The 18718-nt window shown below is 32.5% G+C and overlaps 1 protein-coding gene across 1 annotated transcript in view; it reads right to left on the bottom strand.

Annotated features, from left to right (window-relative positions):
* Positions 1 to 18718, bottom strand: part of LOC146530204 (nose resistant to fluoxetine protein 6-like) — a 29810-nt gene that overhangs the window by 3851 nt on the left and 7241 nt on the right. Inside the window, exons 3-9 of the mRNA XM_085200957.1 lie at positions 11468 to 11661; positions 10850 to 11114; positions 7042 to 7202; positions 5510 to 5678; positions 3084 to 3277; positions 562 to 691; positions 95 to 284 (exon numbers count right to left, since the gene is read on the bottom strand). Coding sequence (XP_085057083.1) covers positions 95 to 284; positions 562 to 691; positions 3084 to 3277; positions 5510 to 5678; positions 7042 to 7202; positions 10850 to 11114; positions 11468 to 11661 — 1303 coding nt within the window. The remainder of the gene's footprint in view (positions 1 to 94; positions 285 to 561; positions 692 to 3083; positions 3278 to 5509; positions 5679 to 7041; positions 7203 to 10849; positions 11115 to 11467; positions 11662 to 18718) is intronic.

The following is an 18718-nucleotide window of genomic DNA, read 5'->3' as shown; positions in this document are numbered from 1 at the left end:
TAGTAATCCATTAAGAATGTGTCCATTGGCAATCTTTTATTGTCTACATTTCTAGAGAAAACACTTAGTTCTTGTCTTTTTAAGTATAACTTACCAACATAATCATTGCATATACACCAGTGCGCTATGCACATGAACAGGCCCCACAGTATCGGCGTGACCGCCGCGAACATAGCCGCGGGGTAGTGCTCGTATTCGTACCCTTCTAGCCCCATCTGATAAGGGCTCGCTATGGTGTACGCGGCCAGCGCGAAGCATAATGCCCAAACGAGTTTTTCTTGAGTCTTAGATATGAAAGAGAATGATAGAATGATAATATATTTTTCATTATAATGTTCATAAGGGTGTGAATGTGACTGTAATGCGACGGTTGTGAGTTTGGTCTCCACTCGAGGGAAACAATTATTATTTATTAATATTTTAATTTCTTCGTTTTGGCACCAAGATAAAAGCCCGGCTTTGTGTTCCTCCTCTGAATACACTGAATAGTGGTAATCGAACCCACGACCACCGTGTTTACAGTCAAACGCTGCACCATGACGACCTCCTATGTCCTAATACCTGATTGAGATTGATGCGTAACTTCTTAGACTTAATGAAGTAAGCCATCATAACGCCGATGAGGTAAATGGTGGCGCGATGAGTTGGCAGTATATAGGAATATCGGGCAGCGTCCAATAACTTCTGAACTCTGAAACAATAAATATTATTTACTTTTGTATATTTTTTACTTTTGTTCAGTAGATAAAACATTTGAGGCAATTAAAAGGTAAAAACGGAATCTTTATACGATCACTCTGCTGTCCGTCTGTCAATACCATATATCTCGAGATTGTGGAGGTATTTGATACCTCCTGGTGAAGTGAAGGACGAAACGAAGAACCTATAGGACTATAGGGTACTTCCTGTTCACCTAATGCTATGAAACTTAGTACGAAGGTAAAACTTACAATACAAATAAAGGGAAAAATCCGAAAAATTAAATAATTACAAATTATTATTATTTATATAGTGAACGTAAATGAGTGAGTGTGTGAGTATAAATGAGTTCATGTACCCGTAAACTTAATTTTGCTTTTATAAGTTGTATTTCCCGTTGACTTACAATCGTTAAATTGGTACGGAAGCCTCGGTGGGCAAGTCCGACTCGCACTTTACTGATTTCTTATTCTTTATTTTTTTGTCGAAAATAATACTTTAATATTAGTAAGTGTGATGTAACAGTAGTTCGTTAAAATTCTGTATACGAAATAAAAATCTTGCCCGGTTAAGTAGCGTTGCTTAAAAGGGCTTAACCTTTGTCACGAGAATGTTTTGTGTCACTCTTATGATTTTCGGGTTGAGAAAAACAACATGAAAATTTTACATTGTATGTGTGACGAAAAAAATATATTTTTGTATTATAATTTTTATGTTTTTGTACGGGATTTTTTTGCCGACAGAATTATTATTTACTTAAGTAAAAAAAAAGAACAAATACAGTATAAGATTAAATAAAATTAAGGTGAAATACACCATAATAGAATTCAGTTCGTTCGTTTTTGAATTTGAATCTAAGACAGAAAGAATCTAACGAAACATATCTCTCTGCTTACACATTTTTTTATTCAATTTGTTGTAGCTTCATATTTTACCTCGTACATATCAGTAGACGAAAAAAACCTAGTAATTAGACACTTCGTTCTCCGCTTGGCAATCATAAATCAGTCCCTCAATTAGGAATCCAGCAAACAACCATCACGCTTACAATCAGTCTTAGTGTCCTTCATTGCTGCGATGACCTCAATTAATTATTTATAAACATTATTTGTTTATTTAGATATTTTCTTATTTTTAATTTATTCTAAAGTATTGATGAATTCAGTATCAAAGTCGCCTATAAACAATTTATGTTTTGGGAAGTAATGATTTTGGACAAGTATATCACCGCCCACGTCGCACCGTAGACGTGTGTAGGTCATGTTTACGTCATTTGCATAATATTAACTAGTTCCAGTTCAATGTAATATTGACATTCAATTAATATATAGTAAACTGTACAATCTATATATATAAAATCGTAAGGTCACTCACTCATCACGAAATCTCAGAAACTACATGTGAATCTGAAATTTTGCATAGGAGTTACTTATAGGACGTAGGTGCTCGCTAAGACGGGAATTTGCAATATTCGATTTCTAAGGGGTTGATTTTGGGGTCGAAAGTTTGTATGAAACTTCGTTACTACAAATGCTAGGAGTCTCAAATTTTTCATAGACGTCACTAGGACGTAGTCATGGAGACAGAAATTAATAATATCATAGTTCACGCGGGTGAAACCGCGAGCGGGCCGCTAGTATTATATATAGTAGACACGTACTTCTATTTAGAGAATTTGGCTGCTATTCCAAAGATGAATATTTAATATTAAGTAGTAGATTATTAAGATTTTTTTTTTAGCTTCCTCAATGGCGATAACAAATACAAATATTAAACTAATAGTCTCTCGACATGAGGAATGTAAAGAACAGCAAAGTAAAAAAAAAAATCCTGTAATGTGTCATACGTTACTAATATCTTAATTATTAACTATCACGTAATGCAAGAATTGTTAAGTGTTTATTTCTGTAAAGATGTCTAACTGAAGGTCAGTAACCATAATTGAAGCTTTAAAAACTTAATGTTTTAATTTTTTAAAGTTAATATAGAAATAGGTCTTTTGTATATAATGTACTCTGAATTACATAATTTATTGAATTTGGGTAAAATAAATTACAATTCATTGCAACGTATAAATAATTATATATTATTATTTATGTATATTCATATTGAAATTAAATGAATTGGTGTGTAGGAAAGGTAGGTACAGGACCAGGAAATTGTACTTACAGTCTCATTCTACATACAATGAAAAAGGAGCAAGATTTTTCAATATATACAAAATAAATAGTTTAAGATAAAATATAAGCAGTTCCAGTTTAAGCCAAAGTAATTCAAAGTATTTTTTTATTTTATTTTTATACTCTACCAAAAAAAATGTCGATATAAAAGCAGTATCTATCAATGATAAAGACATTAAATGATAATTAAATTAAAATACTTACGAAATTCCATAGTACACGAACATGCTAATGTCGTACCAGTGTATAGCGAGGTACCTTAGCACGGTTGACGCGAACGCTATACCTCCAATGAGAAAGAACCCGAACTTCCTGAACTTCCAGAATATGAGCATCAGGGGTAAGGTGGCCACGTATAGCTGCATATCCATTCCAAGCTGATGTGTATGGGTTAAGCACTGAAATAAAATAAATTAATAAATAAATGAATATTATAATTAGCTTCACTAGTTGAACATGAAGACACGTAAGAGAAATTTCACTTATCCGGACTACAAAGGGAAGCCTAAGCAGGATTAATATTTCGAGGGGAGTGTTTCTTCACGCCTATCTTCAAATTGCACAGGGAATTTTTCGCATAGACGATAAATAATCTCCTAAAATAATGTGAAATGAAATATTTAGGGTCAGGGGTCAGCTTGACCCAGCAAAATACCCTTGTAACGGCCTACCTTTTTTAAGTCTTGACTCCCACTGAGTGTTTACGTATAAAATATTATTTTGATCCCTTTTGTTAGTGAATTTTAACAATTTAATTTACTACCCTTTTATATAGAAAACGTTTTGTACAAAATAGTACTCGAAACAAAAAGGTAGATGATTTTTTTATTAAAAAATATTTTATATATATGGTTCATTGTTTTTGACAGATTAAGGTCACAAAATCAAACGAATATATTTGGGAAGTGGTTGTTTTTGTAAGCATTATTATTTAATTGTATAAACAATTTTAATTAAATGCCTTGCATTTATGCGGAAGCACATAAAGGTGGCTTGAAGCTAAATAGGTTTCAAGGGTAATAGCGATGTAGGTTACATGTCTGGAATATTCTATTTCAATTTTAATCGTTATTCATAAACTTCGATCTGAAATTTTGATAAGAAACCTTGTATTGAGAAAAAATATTATTATATTTTATATACATTTGTGAGCCTGTGAAAGAACATTGTGTAATTTGACCAAATTTTTTGAAGAACTGAGTTGTTTTATTCTCCTTAATCGATGTAATCACTTCATGTGGTTTCTATTTTGTATTTGTAAGGACTTAATAATACTATTTTAGTCCTATTTAAATACATAGATATTTAAAAGTAATGTAAAGTCTTACTCTTAAACATCTAAGTTTTTTAGATAATTTTGTGTTATTTTCCAGACTTACTCTATTACTTAAGCAAATTTAAGTAATTTTTCATTTAGAAATACAACTTACTTAGGAGTAGATCTATAATAAACTGAATTTACCATATCACTTTGTTGTATATTAATCAATTATTATTCAAGCTCGATATTCATCTCGCAGTCGTAATTGGGTCGCGTCGACATCCACACAATGGATTCCAAAAACTACCAGCTCCGCAAAAACTACGTAACACATTTATTAAGTGTGTGACGCCGGAGCCGACACGGTTATATAATGTCATGGGAACTACAGCGATGGTGACTATTATTAGGTTCAGAATATTATTTATCCTAGGATTTACGATGTAAGAGATATTTGTCAGCGATTCTGATCTCGTTTATATTTGACTTTTGTTTTTGTTTAAAAAAAACTGCTTGTAAAATTAGGTAACACAGTATATTTAAGAATTATATTTTTCAAAAGTTTTTCATAAGACCATTTGTATCAAACTAGGTGTGATGCTTAATAGCATTATCTTAAAAAGATTCGAGAAGTCTTTAAAAATGAGTTAAGAGAGGTCTGTTTTCATTAAATTATTTAATTAAGTTGACATAATTTTCACAATTCTTAAACATTTTGGAATGTTTCGAAGCGATTCATTCTTTTAGAAACTGAATATTTATATTAAATTAGTTGTCTATTTCATACTGCTTACGGGCAGAATTTTCGATATCCGCCTACGCATCATGCATAGAATATCAGTATGATGCTGCCATTTTACTACATTATCAATAAGATTTTTTTTCGATTTTGAAATCGGATTAATATTTAGCGTATATTTAATTTTGTTTTCTACCCGGGGCCCACTTCCAAAAATTTTAATGTCTCTATCCCTAGAGGACAATCTACAATCTGTTTATTATGAAAGAATTCAAGGCTTGAGGTAACTACGAAATTGATTAATCTGGCTTAAGATTTTCAATTAAAACTTCTTATTGTTATCTGTCAGCAATCTTACCTTATTGCAGTAGTTGCTAGTATCAAGTTATATAATTGAAGAAAATTCACACTTTCTTAGGCTAGATACAAGGTATCCATATATTTTTTGTTTTCTTAGTCTTCACACATTCTGTATATGTCATTCCACTTTTAGCTTATTATATTAGAGATATTGTATGTTGATATTGATTGAAATGTAATCTAAAAGTTGTTCTTGATTGTTCTGATTGGAATTCGTAAGAGTTTCAACTACGACGCTATTTTGTTAAAAAACAAACAGGTATATCTTACCATTTCTTCAAATCCAAAGTAATTATGTATGAAAAGGAAGCTCTTCCACATATTATTTTGGCAAACTCTGCTATGTTCCTCAACTACAAGGTTCCATTGAGGACCGTTGTTGATGTCTGGTAATATGTAGGTGCAGAATAACATCAAACTTAGAAATAATGGGAATAGTCTGAAATAAATAGTTATTTTATTTAAATAATAAGTTTAAAAATATGTATAGAGTTTACATTTATTTTTTCCTCTTACATTATCCAATCGTTAAAAAGAATTCTTGCCTTTTAGATTTCTGAGAAAGTATTAATTTTAAAGGTATGATTTAAGTAGTTTTTTTTTATAATAAATAAGATAAAAAATGCGAAGAAACTCTTATTATTAGATAAAGAATTTTCGTCCAAAAATTCAGAGAATAACGTTTAAAGAGTTGTTTATAATTCAATCATGATCCCTGAAAATGTAAGGCGAACGTCAATTTTTTCCGCGAAGATTCACAAGTCAAGAATCACGAATTAAAGTTAAACAAGATTAAAATGAAAATTAAGACACATTAAGAGAAAATTATAAAACAATTAAAAATTTAAAACACGTGCTATGTATATTGAGATGATTCAAAAATGTCCTTAATTACTATTAGATGATGAAAGATATTAAAAAATCGTTTTTCGAATATCGATCTTTGGATAATGATTGAATTGTTGCGTGATGATGACCAGCACATTACGTCTAAACAGGAAGTCAAAGGGTAACTATATATTTAAAATGTAGTAAATATTATTATATGGTAAACTAGCGGCCCGCTCGCGGTTTCACCCGCGTGAACTATGTTATTATTAATTTCTGTCTCCATGGCTACGTCCTAGTGACGTCTATGCAAAATTTGAGGCTCCTAGCATTTGTAGTAACGAAGTTTCATACAAACTTTCGACCCCAAAAACAACCCCTTAGAAGTGAAATATTGCAAATTCCCATCTTAGCGAGCACCTACGTCCTATAAGTAACTCCTATGCAAAATTTGAGATTCCTAGCACTTGTAGTTTCTGAGATTTCGTGATGAGTGAGTGACCTTTCGATTTTATATATATAGAAGATGTGGAGCTTAGTCATCTTTAGAAATATAAACAATATTCCTTAATATTATCGTATTAAGGAATCATATTTTGACCTTATGTTTATTGAACTTTAAAGACAAATTTTAGAAATATTTATTTTGCATTTTGCATCTTTTTTTATTAAATGTGCGATTCACGACTATTATACATCACGATTTTTTATATAAATGTTCTTTTGGTTCAGTATTTTTAAATTACAATAGAAGTTAAAAAAATAATATAACTTATTCATTTATATTTAGAATAGTTAAGTCCTAAACATTTTTTTCAAATCATTTTTGTTATTAATATTTTTCGCAGAATCTAAGGCCTTTACTTTTAATTTCTAACCAAATCGAAAAAATGTATTTTCCAGGTGTTACTTTTATATTTGTTTCTATTTGGTTTATTGGTGTTAAATAAATACGAGATCACTTCTTAACTCACCTAAACCACCTGGAAAGCATTCTGTCTTTTATATTGATGGTTCCTTTCTTCTCTAAGTCTTGGAGAAGATTGTGAGCGTTTAAAAATCCGCTAAGATACAAAAAGCTGTCGGTATAAACAATCGCTGAACGTCCAATTACTGCCCAAGGCATGCCAAACACCTGAAACATAAGATCATAGATATAAATGTTATTTTTCAAATATAATATTATCTTTTACAGTATACTTTTTTAGCAATTTATTGACAGGGTGAAAAAATACCAAAAAATTCAATACTTTTGGCTTCTAAGGTGCAACTGAGAAGAATAGAATAATGAAAATATTCCATTTATTTTCGCCACTTACTACAAGCTTACTACAAGATCTTGCGTATTTATAGAAAAAGTTTAATCTATAATTAAGTTATATTTTTCACAGTATTATTGTATTAGGGCCAGGCTCCTGTAATTGTAAACGCGACAGGTTGTGCGTCAGATTTCCACTCGAGGAAAAATTTAATATGTTTATTTCCTCGCTCTGGTAACGAGGCAAAAAAATTCCGACACTCGCAATGTCTCCAGAATTCACCGGGACGCGGGGAACGGTGTCTTAATGGGAACAGGTGTCTTTACTCAAGGTGTCTGCCATGTGCGAGATACAGGTGAAGCTAAAAGTAACAGTATTATAGTATCTTTTTAAATCGTATGTTTAGTTAGTATTAAACCAATTTAAGTACTTCCGGAATAATGACATTGATTATGTTAATCAGTTACTTTATGATATTTTAAACTTTAAGAGCTGATGGCATTTTTGATAAGTAAATAATCTTAATCACTTGAAGCTATATAATTATAACTTCCGCTTCTATGAAAATTAAGAAATAATTCAAAATTATTCTGTATATTTTTTTTTTTGTATATACTTATAATATAATACTATACTAACAAACAATACAAAAATAGAACAATTTAAAATATAAATAAAAAAATGTTAATAAATTTCAACATTATTGATACCTACTAACATTTAAAACTTTAAAAAGTGAACTACTAGCGTTTTTTAAAATAGCTATTCTCAAATAGCTTAAAAATGAAAACATTTTAAAAAACTATAAAAATAAAAGGACATATTAATTGAAAACAATTCAATTGGAGTCGAACAAAATTGGACAGCATACAGATTTGGTATAGGTATCCTATCTTGCAATACGTGAGTTCTCGTTCGATATTTTCATTGCCACTTTTCGTTTAGTTATTTAAGTATTTTATATTTAAGAAATATTTAAATAAAAAAACATAGGTTTACGTTTTTTTCGCATAGCAGGATAAGTAGAAGAAACTAAGTGTTAAGATACACCGTTCCCATTAGGACACTTCCGTTGAATTCGAGAGGCATAGCGTGTTGAGTGGCGATACCTAACGCCACGCTTTGCCTCGTTACCAGAACTATAAAAGGAAAATATTAAATGTTTCATTTCCTCGAATGGCAATCGAACTCACAACCACTGCGCTACGAAAAAATAATAAAATATAATATCATATCCTTGATGTATTTGTATAATACTAATTATATATTGTATGTATTTGGTACAAACTAGTCTGCCTTCAAACAATCTTATCTAAAAATACTTCTTTATCATATTAATTTCTTTTTTTAATAAATACGGAAGTGAACTTAATAAATCAACTGAATTCCAAGGAATTTTCAATAATTAATATTATGATAGTTGCTATATCGATTACGATGTAATATTATAATAGTAATCATTATCGTAATCGATATCAGTAGAGTAGTAAAAACAATCTACATATATATAATGGAATCTTTAGATTTCATTATATACGAGATGTTTTTTGAGTTTGCTACTGTATCTCTCATATGAAAGGGTAGGCAGAGGGAATCTAATGTTAACTATTAAGACACTCCGTTCTCCACTTTTCCCTGAATTTCCGAGGCATTGCATGTTGAGTGGCCAAACTCTATGCTCCGTTTTGCCTCGTTTTTACATTTTGAAGAAATGAAAAAATTAACAAATGATACTTCATTTCCTCAAGTGAGAATCAAACCCACACCCGTTGCATTTATAGTCACACGCATAACTGGTCCACGACGGCCTCAATATATTATATTACTAGCGACCCCCTTGCGGCTTCGCCCGCTTTTACTACTGGATTATTCATATAATGTATGTTTGCAAAGCACTTAAGATAATGTGAAAATTAATTAAACCCTAATGCAACCTGCATTTTCGTAGTTTCAATAAGGATATTCCAAATGTTTTACACAGCAAGGATTTTTTAGTAGGTACCGTAATTTTAAATCTGTGCTACTAATCTTTTCAAATACCTATTAAAATATTTTTAAATGACTATTTTTAGATAGTTAAATGACTATTTTTAAACGGAAGAAATTATAAACAAAAGCCTACCCCTACACTACAAAAAATATGAAACCAAATATATCGCGCTGAAATAATACATTCAACTCCAATTATCCAATACGTGCAAACGCATCTAACTAAATCTTCGTTGCTTTAGAGGCAGGCGGGTTTTTTTTTTCGAGCTTGTGGTTAATGCTGAAGGGGGTATTCTGTCCCTGATGAAAAGCAAGCACTACGTGGCTGCCTGTTAGGAAAATTAAATAGAAAGCATTGGCCGGGAATCGAACCCGGGCCGCCCGCGTGGCAGGCGAGCATTCTACCACTGAACCACCGATGACTGCTCATGACGCGCTTGTATGAGCAAAACGTCGCGGGGCGCGTTTCGCAGCAAGGATGTTTTGATATTGTAACAACTTCTAAAGTACTTATTAAAATGAAAAAACAGTAAAAGAAAGTTTTGATTTACATTAAATGGCCAACGTAACTAATATACTTATTTATATGCTGAGAGTAAGGGATAAGTAAAACTTGAGTCGGCACAGCTGATGTGTCAACGGCGGGATGTGTCAACAATTAAATGCGTTTTTCTCTAATACTATTCGCAATTTCGAAATAGTGTAAAAAGCAAATTTTATCTTCGTTTAACGTAGAAAATTAATAAAGTATTTTAAAGGATAAGGATTAATACCATTATGGAAAAATATCCCTCACAATAAAAAATATATTGAAATTACTATTTTTAGACAGAAATATGATCACTACACGTTATTCTTAAAAGATAAAAATATGTTCTCGCGGACTTTTTTTTAGATCTTATTAAGAGGAACAATATTCCAGTACATTATTTTCATGTAGTACTTACCATTAAAGCAGCGCATGCGCGAAAGTGTCTCAACGGGTAGGACTTTAGACACATTTATCGTATTTATGTTAATTTACATAAGAATGTACAAATAATAAACTATATATAAACCTTCCCTGAGAAATACTCGACCTAATGGTGAAAACCGCATTTAAATCCGTTGGGTGGTTTAGAAGAAGAAGAGTTAGAAAGTTCAGACAGACACAAAAAGCGACTTTGTTTTATAAGATATAGGATTATAACAAATAAAATAGTACATTCATTCGAGGTAGTCTTGGGGTCCGTGACGTAGCGGATAAGCTCCAAGAGCGTCGTCTGAGATGGTTTGGCCACGTTACGCGCCGGCCTAAGAACTATGTCGGATGCAAGTGCCTTGCTATATCAGTCCCTGGAGTCAGACCTCCTGGACGCCCAAGGAAGCGCTGGCTGGATGTCGTGATGCAGGACATGAGAGCCAATGGTCTAACCAACGAGGACGCGAAAGACCGTGCAAAGTGGAGTAGGTTGAGTAGGAGGGCAGACCCTAGCAATAGCCGGGATTAATGCCAGGAGGAAGGAGGAAGGATAACAAATAAAATAGTACATACCTCAGAATAGCTCGTTTTATTTACATAAGGACTGTGCGCCATTGCCATAGATTTATGAGCTAAGAGTAACGCGAAAGCATTCACTCCTCTAAACACATCGACACCTTTTACTCGAGTCGGTGAATCGGATAAATCAAATACTTTTTTTATATTCCGTTTCAAAGAAAAAGCGTTTAGTAACTTTTCAAAATTTGTGGCTCCCTCCTTGCCGTCGTCCAGCAAAGTACCCAAACTGAGCAGTAGTGTGATAGCTAAAAAGAATGTGCTGGAAAATAAAATATTAATTGAGTTACTTATTTATAGGCCAGTTATGGCGCAGGGACAAGTGTGTGTGTGTGCCTGTTGTGGATTCGATTACCACTCGCGAAAACGAAATGTTGAATATTTTCATTTCTTCGCTCGTGTGTCGAGATAAAACGCGGCCATGAAAACCGCTCTCTATATAACCCCGCTATAATATGTGACAGTGTGAATGTAATAAAAGAAAAAAATGTAGAAACTTTTTCTATTTAATAGACACTAAAATGAATCATATATGAACCAACACATAAATTTACCGCATTAATAAGAGTGTAGATGTATAAAGTACTAAAACTAAATTATTAAATTATTACATACATAGCTAAAGTTTTGCCAAACGAATATGGTCGTTTAAAGTTTTTCACAGTGCACATTGTGTTCTGGACTTTGACTGATATGCCCAGATCGGACATCTTGTGAGACAGTTCCTCCTCCAGGTCATAGCTGCTGCAGGAGCTTGGAATACAGACTCCCCATAAAATACTTGAAAATCTAGGAACCCTGTGGCCCATCTGAAAATTAATTATACTTTTAATTACTCATCTATACTAATATAATAAAGCGGAACAGTTTTTGTTTGTTTGTTTGCACGCTAAGATCTCTGGATCTACTGGTCCGACATTTTTTTTGTTTTTGTTTTGTATGAAAGCTGCATTCTTCAGAAGTGCTATAGGCTATATAACATTACATTACACATATATACTAATATATTAAAATACTTATTTCAATTTGACATGCAATTTATTCTGCCATGTTAATAACAACCGCCGCGTCGCTACGCGACCGTTACCGCGACATTTTGATATTCATCCTTATGAAAATAAATATAATAGTCACTTTTAGCATTTCATCTAGGTTGAAATTATAGTTTACTGTATTACTGTGTCACTGATTCAAAATTAAAACTCGGATAACTTTAAGTACTTTTTCTAATATTAAGAATATGCTTTAGTTACTTTTACTTCTTTTGTTGGTTCATTTCAATAACTCAGATATTTTTTCTAATAATATGTTTCTACTTATTATTCTTTCTTGATTATTTAAGCTTATATTTTCTAACTAATTCTATTGAAAATTGAAAATAATTTCATAAATATATTTAATAAATATTCTTATAGTTCAAGCAGGCGTAGCCGCTTCCGGGTCCGCTAGTAATTTATATTTTTTTTATACAATAATAAAAGATTTTAAGTTAATAGTATACATAATGATCACGTTTTATAAATAAAAATAATCAAACAGGTTTTGAAATATACAAATTCAATGTAAACAAACTAGTTGTGTCAAGCCAACGCAAAAGTTATTTTTAATTCCTTAAAGCTTTTTTAACATATGTATAAATTTAAATATGCATAAACGTCTACATGTTGCATCGTGATATGATCACAAGCAAGGCTTATTATACTTTATTTTTCTTGTTTATAATTCACTGTAATTTCATTTATTATTTTTACATTTTATTATAGAAAAGACGAGGCCAACTAACGAAAGGGTCACCGCCACCAACCAATACCAGAGATGCTAGAGCTTTGCCGGTCTTTGAGGTGGAGATAGACGCTTTTTTAAAGGTACATAAGGTCTACCTACTTAAAAACACTGCTGCAGGTAGGTCTTTCCACAGTTAGGTGGTGGGTGGAAGGAAGTTCCTAAGTATTAGTGGAGTGCCACGAATCCAGATGAGCTTGTGACGTACTGTGCGCTTAGATAATTTAGCAGCAGCATTTGCCTATAAACCAAAGTGAAGAAATGAAAATCTTAAATATTTCATTTCATCGAGTGGGAATCGAACCTATAACCTGTCGCCATAACAGTTACATATACAAGTGGCCTCATACACATGTTGCATAGTAATATTATAGTGTAGAACATTATTCAAATCGTCGTTTAAGCTTGTAAGGCGATCTTTGGACTATTGGTACCTAATCGAGGGTTGCGTTGCTATTGTCTTCAATAACTTTTGATCTTTTTTAACAATGATTTAAAACATATGAACAGTTTTGGTCAAGGGCCATTGTGTTACACAATAAGAATTGTGATTCAAAATAAAGCTAGAGACCAAATAAGTTGACAATGTTGCGAGCTCACGGAATATTAACTAAGGAATTGGACCTTGGTATTTGCGTGATCACGATCCAGATGATACCGAGTTCATTTTATTATTATTTTATTTGTCATCGTTACTAAGGTATTTATTTGTACTGTAGAATCTTTTTAGCAACATTTATATCTTTTTGTCAACAGTACTTGAACTGTCAACTGTAAGTACAAGCGTACAAAAAAAGCCAGCCGGCCTTGCCTTTACAGTGGTTTAAGAAACTCTAATGGCACTTGACTTTAAATATAATTAATCATTGGCTTATTGTTTGATTTCTTTTTTTTAGCTTTACGCTGAATCCCGCATGTAGCAGAGTAGGCAGAGACAGCCCAGTGTTAAAACACTCCGCTCCCCACTATCCGCCGAATTCTGAAGTGCGTGCGGAGTAATGGAACTCTAGGCCGTGCATTGCCTCACCACTAGAGCGAAGAAATGGAAATTAAATATTTTATTTCCTCGAATCGAAACCACAACATGTCACGTTTACAGTCACAAAACCGGGCGCTACGATTGGCCTCAATTTATTGCTTAATCATGCTTAAATTTTTCATTTAATCTTGACTTCCTGTACCTACTTGCATCTCGTGAGCGTAAACTCGTATTTGCATACAATTGAAGATGTATTTAAACACTTAATAATATCGAATTAATATTGAGAATAATGAAAATTACTATAAATATTTATTTAATGAAAAGGGATTTGTAGTAAGTAGTACTTTTTGAGATATTTTTAAAAATGTTTAATTTTAATTATTACCTATGATAAAATACATATATGATCGACTTAATGCAATAGTTATTACTTCAATTAAAATATAAGAAGGAATGTTTTAAACATAAATTATACGCATTTAAAATATTTCTCTTCTGGTTAATCAAAAATTTGCGGTGAGAAATTCTACCACTAACTATAGTACGAGATGCTTTGTTATATAAGTTACTACTGTTTTCTTATAATATACGAAAGAGAGAGAGAGAGAGAGAGAGAGTTCCACAGTAGAAAATTTGGATAATTATAAAAGTTTAAAAATAAAGTTACGCGAAACTTTGAAATTGTAACGGTCATTTGTCCGATGACTCTGCCAGTGACCTTCTCGTTTTCCTTCTAAGACACAAACCACGTCACGTAACTCTACGTAACATAACATTACACATGTCAAGCACTAAGCCGGACCGGACGCTTGAGGTCGAATACCCCATGTTTAGGGGAATTTGTCGCAAACCATAAAATATTCTATGAATAGCAAATTTTCTCATTTTCTTATTTATATAAAAATAATAAGTTGCTGTCATGGCGCACTGGTAATAGAAAGTGACTGTAAGCGCGAAGGTTGTAGGTTCGCTTCCCACTCGGTGTAAACAAATATTTATCAAATTCACTTTTCTCACTTCGGTGACCGGTTTGGTGGTTGAGTTCTGCCACCCAACATGCAAAGCCTCGAAAATTGAGGAGACCTGAGAAGAACTCTTCGAAGTATGAAATTAAATTAAATGAAAGTTAATTTCTAAACAATTGCTTGCATTGCTTCAAATGAAACCATTGCTAAAGCTCGTTTTTCCCGATTTTTCGCCGATTTCTCGAGGTATTCTGTATATAGAGTGAACTCAACCCAATCGTTACCAGAGCAAGGAAACGAAAATATTAAATATTTGTTTCCCCGACAGGGAATCGAATAAACAACCGTCGCGTTAACACCTTTGTAACATCAATCCACGACGGCCTCTACTGAAAATTGATAAGACGTGAAAATTGTAATAACTTATGACAATTTTCTTATACACTTATAATTTAAATTTGTTTTGCAAAATATACTCTAGGTGCACGTGTTACTTTGTATACATACACAAACGGCTTACGTAAGCGAAGCTGCGGGCATTAACATGTTCTAGATAAGACCCCTAACGTATTCTGGACGCATAATTTTTCCGCTGTAATTTGCTGTTTTACCACACTCCGAGCTTTTATCCCGAAGTGCATTGCATAAATGAGTGTGCTTAAGCTCTACGGATAAAACGTACGTAACGTGTAAAGTTCAACATATAAAAGTATTTTTTTTATTTATTTTTCTCTTAGTTATGAAATATATGAAAAATTAATGGTATTTAGCAAGAATTAACTATGGAAGTTATATCATACCTTAAAGAAATGTGAAGCCATACTTGTTGATATTCGAATATTTTTAATTTTTTTACCTGTCTTAGTATTTTCTATAAGTATCTATGATATTTGTTATGTCAACTTCCCATTAATTTTACATTATTTTTGATGGTTATGCTGCACGCTTTATCACACTTAGCCCAATAGGCAAAGGGAACTTGGAAACCAAGTGTTAATACACTCCGTTTCCATTAAGACACTTTCGTCACAGCTTCACTAACTTAAATACATATTGCAACAGCATTTATAAAATCTAACTGTAATAAAAATCTAATAATAATACAGTTGATTGTTATAAAAAGACAAAAAAATATATATAAACTTATAAACACAAAGAGTCATCCCTCTAAGAAAATACGACTATCTTGGCAGCTTTAGCCGTCGTCTCAGCCCATCTAATGCATTTTGAAGTGGACAGATATTAGAATATAATCTTCAAAGAAATTCATTTTTCTTACTTCAGAATTTTATATTTATTACTGTAAATATTTGCTTATTACAGAAAAACACTGTTGTGGTTCAGTTATGAGATTCTTTTTTCGTTTTCGCATTCAGTACTCACTGGTTCAAATTCTTACGAATCAGAGAGTGTCTATGTTTTTATTGGATTACTGCGACAGAATATAATATAGGATTTTCTTTATGAAATGAAATTAACGATTTTTTACTCTTTTAATCGAATTAAATAAAGAATATCTTGTCCCGAATGTAGCAAGGTAGGCAGAGGGAGCTTAGTGTTAAGACACTACTCCTCTTTACCGCCGAATTCTGGAGGCATTGCATGTTGAGTGGTGGAACTCAGCGCCGCGTTATGCCTCGATATCAGAACGAGAAAATGAAAATATTTAATATGTGAACTTCTCAAGTAGGAATAGAATCCACAACCTGTCGCACTAGCAGTCGCTTGTGCTCCTGCGCCAGGACTGGCCCTCTACCCTGATATATGGAGGAAAAAGTTAAATTGACTGAGTCTATTTATTTGGTTTGAACAGAAACCATGCGTACATACATAATATAGATGACGTCTATAAATGAGGAACTTCCATACATAATGCCTGCTTGGTGTCGATTTAATTGCGAAGGCCCAAATGAGATTTAATAGTGTATTGAATTTTAAAACATTTAAGTAGTATTTTAAAACTATTCAAATTCAAAATGGCTTTGTCTCGAAAATAAAGGATCAATCGGCTTCCTAAAGTTGTATAAAATATTTTCTTTTGTTTCGCGGCATTAAGTTTCGCTAATAAGCACAGGTAGGTCACAGGTAGTTAAATATGAATTAAAATGTAAATAACATTGTTATATCTTGAGACTTTATTTACATTATTCCTCCAATTCTATATGATTTTACTTATCTATATATATAAAATCGAAAGGTCACTCACTCATCACGAAATCTCAAAAACTACCGGAGCTAGGAGTTTCAAATTTTGCACTGAGGTTCTCTATAGGACGTAGGTGCTCGCTAAGACGAGAATTTGCAATATTCGACTTCTACGGGGTTGTTTTTGAGGTTGAAAGTTTGTATGAAACTTCGTGATTACAGATGCTAGGAGTCTCAAATTTGCATGGACGTCACTTATAGGACGTAGGTACTCATGGAGACAGAAATTAATAATAACATAGTTCACGCAGGCGCAGCCGCCGGCGGGCCGCTAGTACTATATATGGCAGCTAAGTTACAAATCTTATGATGAAATAGTCTCAGTAATCATTAAAATGCAAGTTGCATCGCGACTGTAGAATTATAAATATGTGTAAATTATTTATGCATTAGAAGATGACAATAGATTGAAATGTATACTAGTGTAGTGTTTGTATATTGTAAATATAATAATATATTTGTAGTGTAAATTGATTTATATCAGTATATATGTACAGTGGTAATGACTGATGAAGAGAAGTACTATGATCCTTGTATGTATTCCGATGAGGGTAGGTAGAGGAATCCTGGGTAACTAGTGTTAAGACATTCCGTTACCATCAAGACACTTCTGTTTCCCACTTTTCGCTGAAATATGGACGCATTGCCGAAACTCTACGCCGCACCAGAGAGATTCGAGGGTGGTCTTAACATAAAGTTGCAAAACTGTCTCAACTTTACAATTTTTTCTCTAAAATTAAAATTATCAATTATATTTATTACAACTAAACGTTATGATTTAAGTTTCATAAAACTTAATTGTAGGAGAAACATGAATACATTTTATGTACTGTTATTTATAAATATTTTAACAGCTGGTTTTTAAATTAAACCTGGAGTCGAGCTCAGCCAATCGATAATAAGTTGCAATAAGAAACCTTTATAATTAACCACTAGGCTTTCACTGTCTGGAGTGAATTGTTAAAAGTCAAAGGCTTACTCCAAATGTCAAACTGAGGTTAGACAAGAAAATAAATTGAACATTTAAAAAAAACTGGGCAACTACGAGCCGGTCATGGGCAGGAAGTGTTCCGTACCGTAAAAAATAAGTTTGCCGAATGGGAATTGGGAGCAACAGAAATACATTATCTGTGAAAAATTCAACTATCACGGCTACTGAGATACAGCCTGGTGACAGACAGACAAACAGATGAACGGACGGACAACGAAGTCCAGAGTAACAGGATCGCGTTTTGCTCTTTGGGTACGGAACTCTAAAAATGTAGCAAACAGAAACTGTAGAGTAGGCTTAGGTTTTCTTAGGAGAATTGCGTTCCGAACCAGTATTAGGTTTTCGTTCATTCGACGTTTTACAAAAATATATAAATTAACAATATTCTACTCTCGTAAATAAAACAAACACAAACTAAGCTTCACGCAATATCCCGCATACACAGATGGAAGCTAGTGTTAAGACACTCCGTTACCCATTTATTTTAATGTATAAAACAATATAATATAGTGATAATCATTAATTATTTCACAATTCATTTGTAAGAAACAGAGATAAAGTTATTTAATTAAATAATTGTTATTCACTAATGAGGCTTTCAAATAGCCTATAGGTACTATGTTTATCAAAAGACGATTAAAATGTTAATGACCTATTAGATAGCTGTATTACAATTGTTTTATATGAAATTTAATTACGGATTTTATTTTGTCGCTCAGGTAAGACAAAGCGACGCGTTAAGGACCGTAACTCTACGCGATGTCTCAAAAATTGGGGAATGCAGTTTTTTCTGCTTAAAAAGCGTATTTTTTTAAAATTAAGTAAATACACATACATATTACACTTTTTAAATATTTTCATTTAAAGAATTACGGTTTTTTTTAAATAAATTTAGTATTTCATAATATTTTAAAATAATATTTAGTTTGAGGCTATCGTGG

The sequence above is a fragment of the Heliconius melpomene genome, chromosome 17 (genome assembly GCF_056956725.1).
Source record: "Heliconius melpomene rosina isolate 202511_hmr_F chromosome 17, ASM5695672v1, whole genome shotgun sequence".
NCBI lineage: Eukaryota > Metazoa > Arthropoda > Insecta > Lepidoptera > Nymphalidae > Heliconius > Heliconius melpomene.
This window is presented reverse-complemented; position numbering and strand designations above follow the sequence as displayed.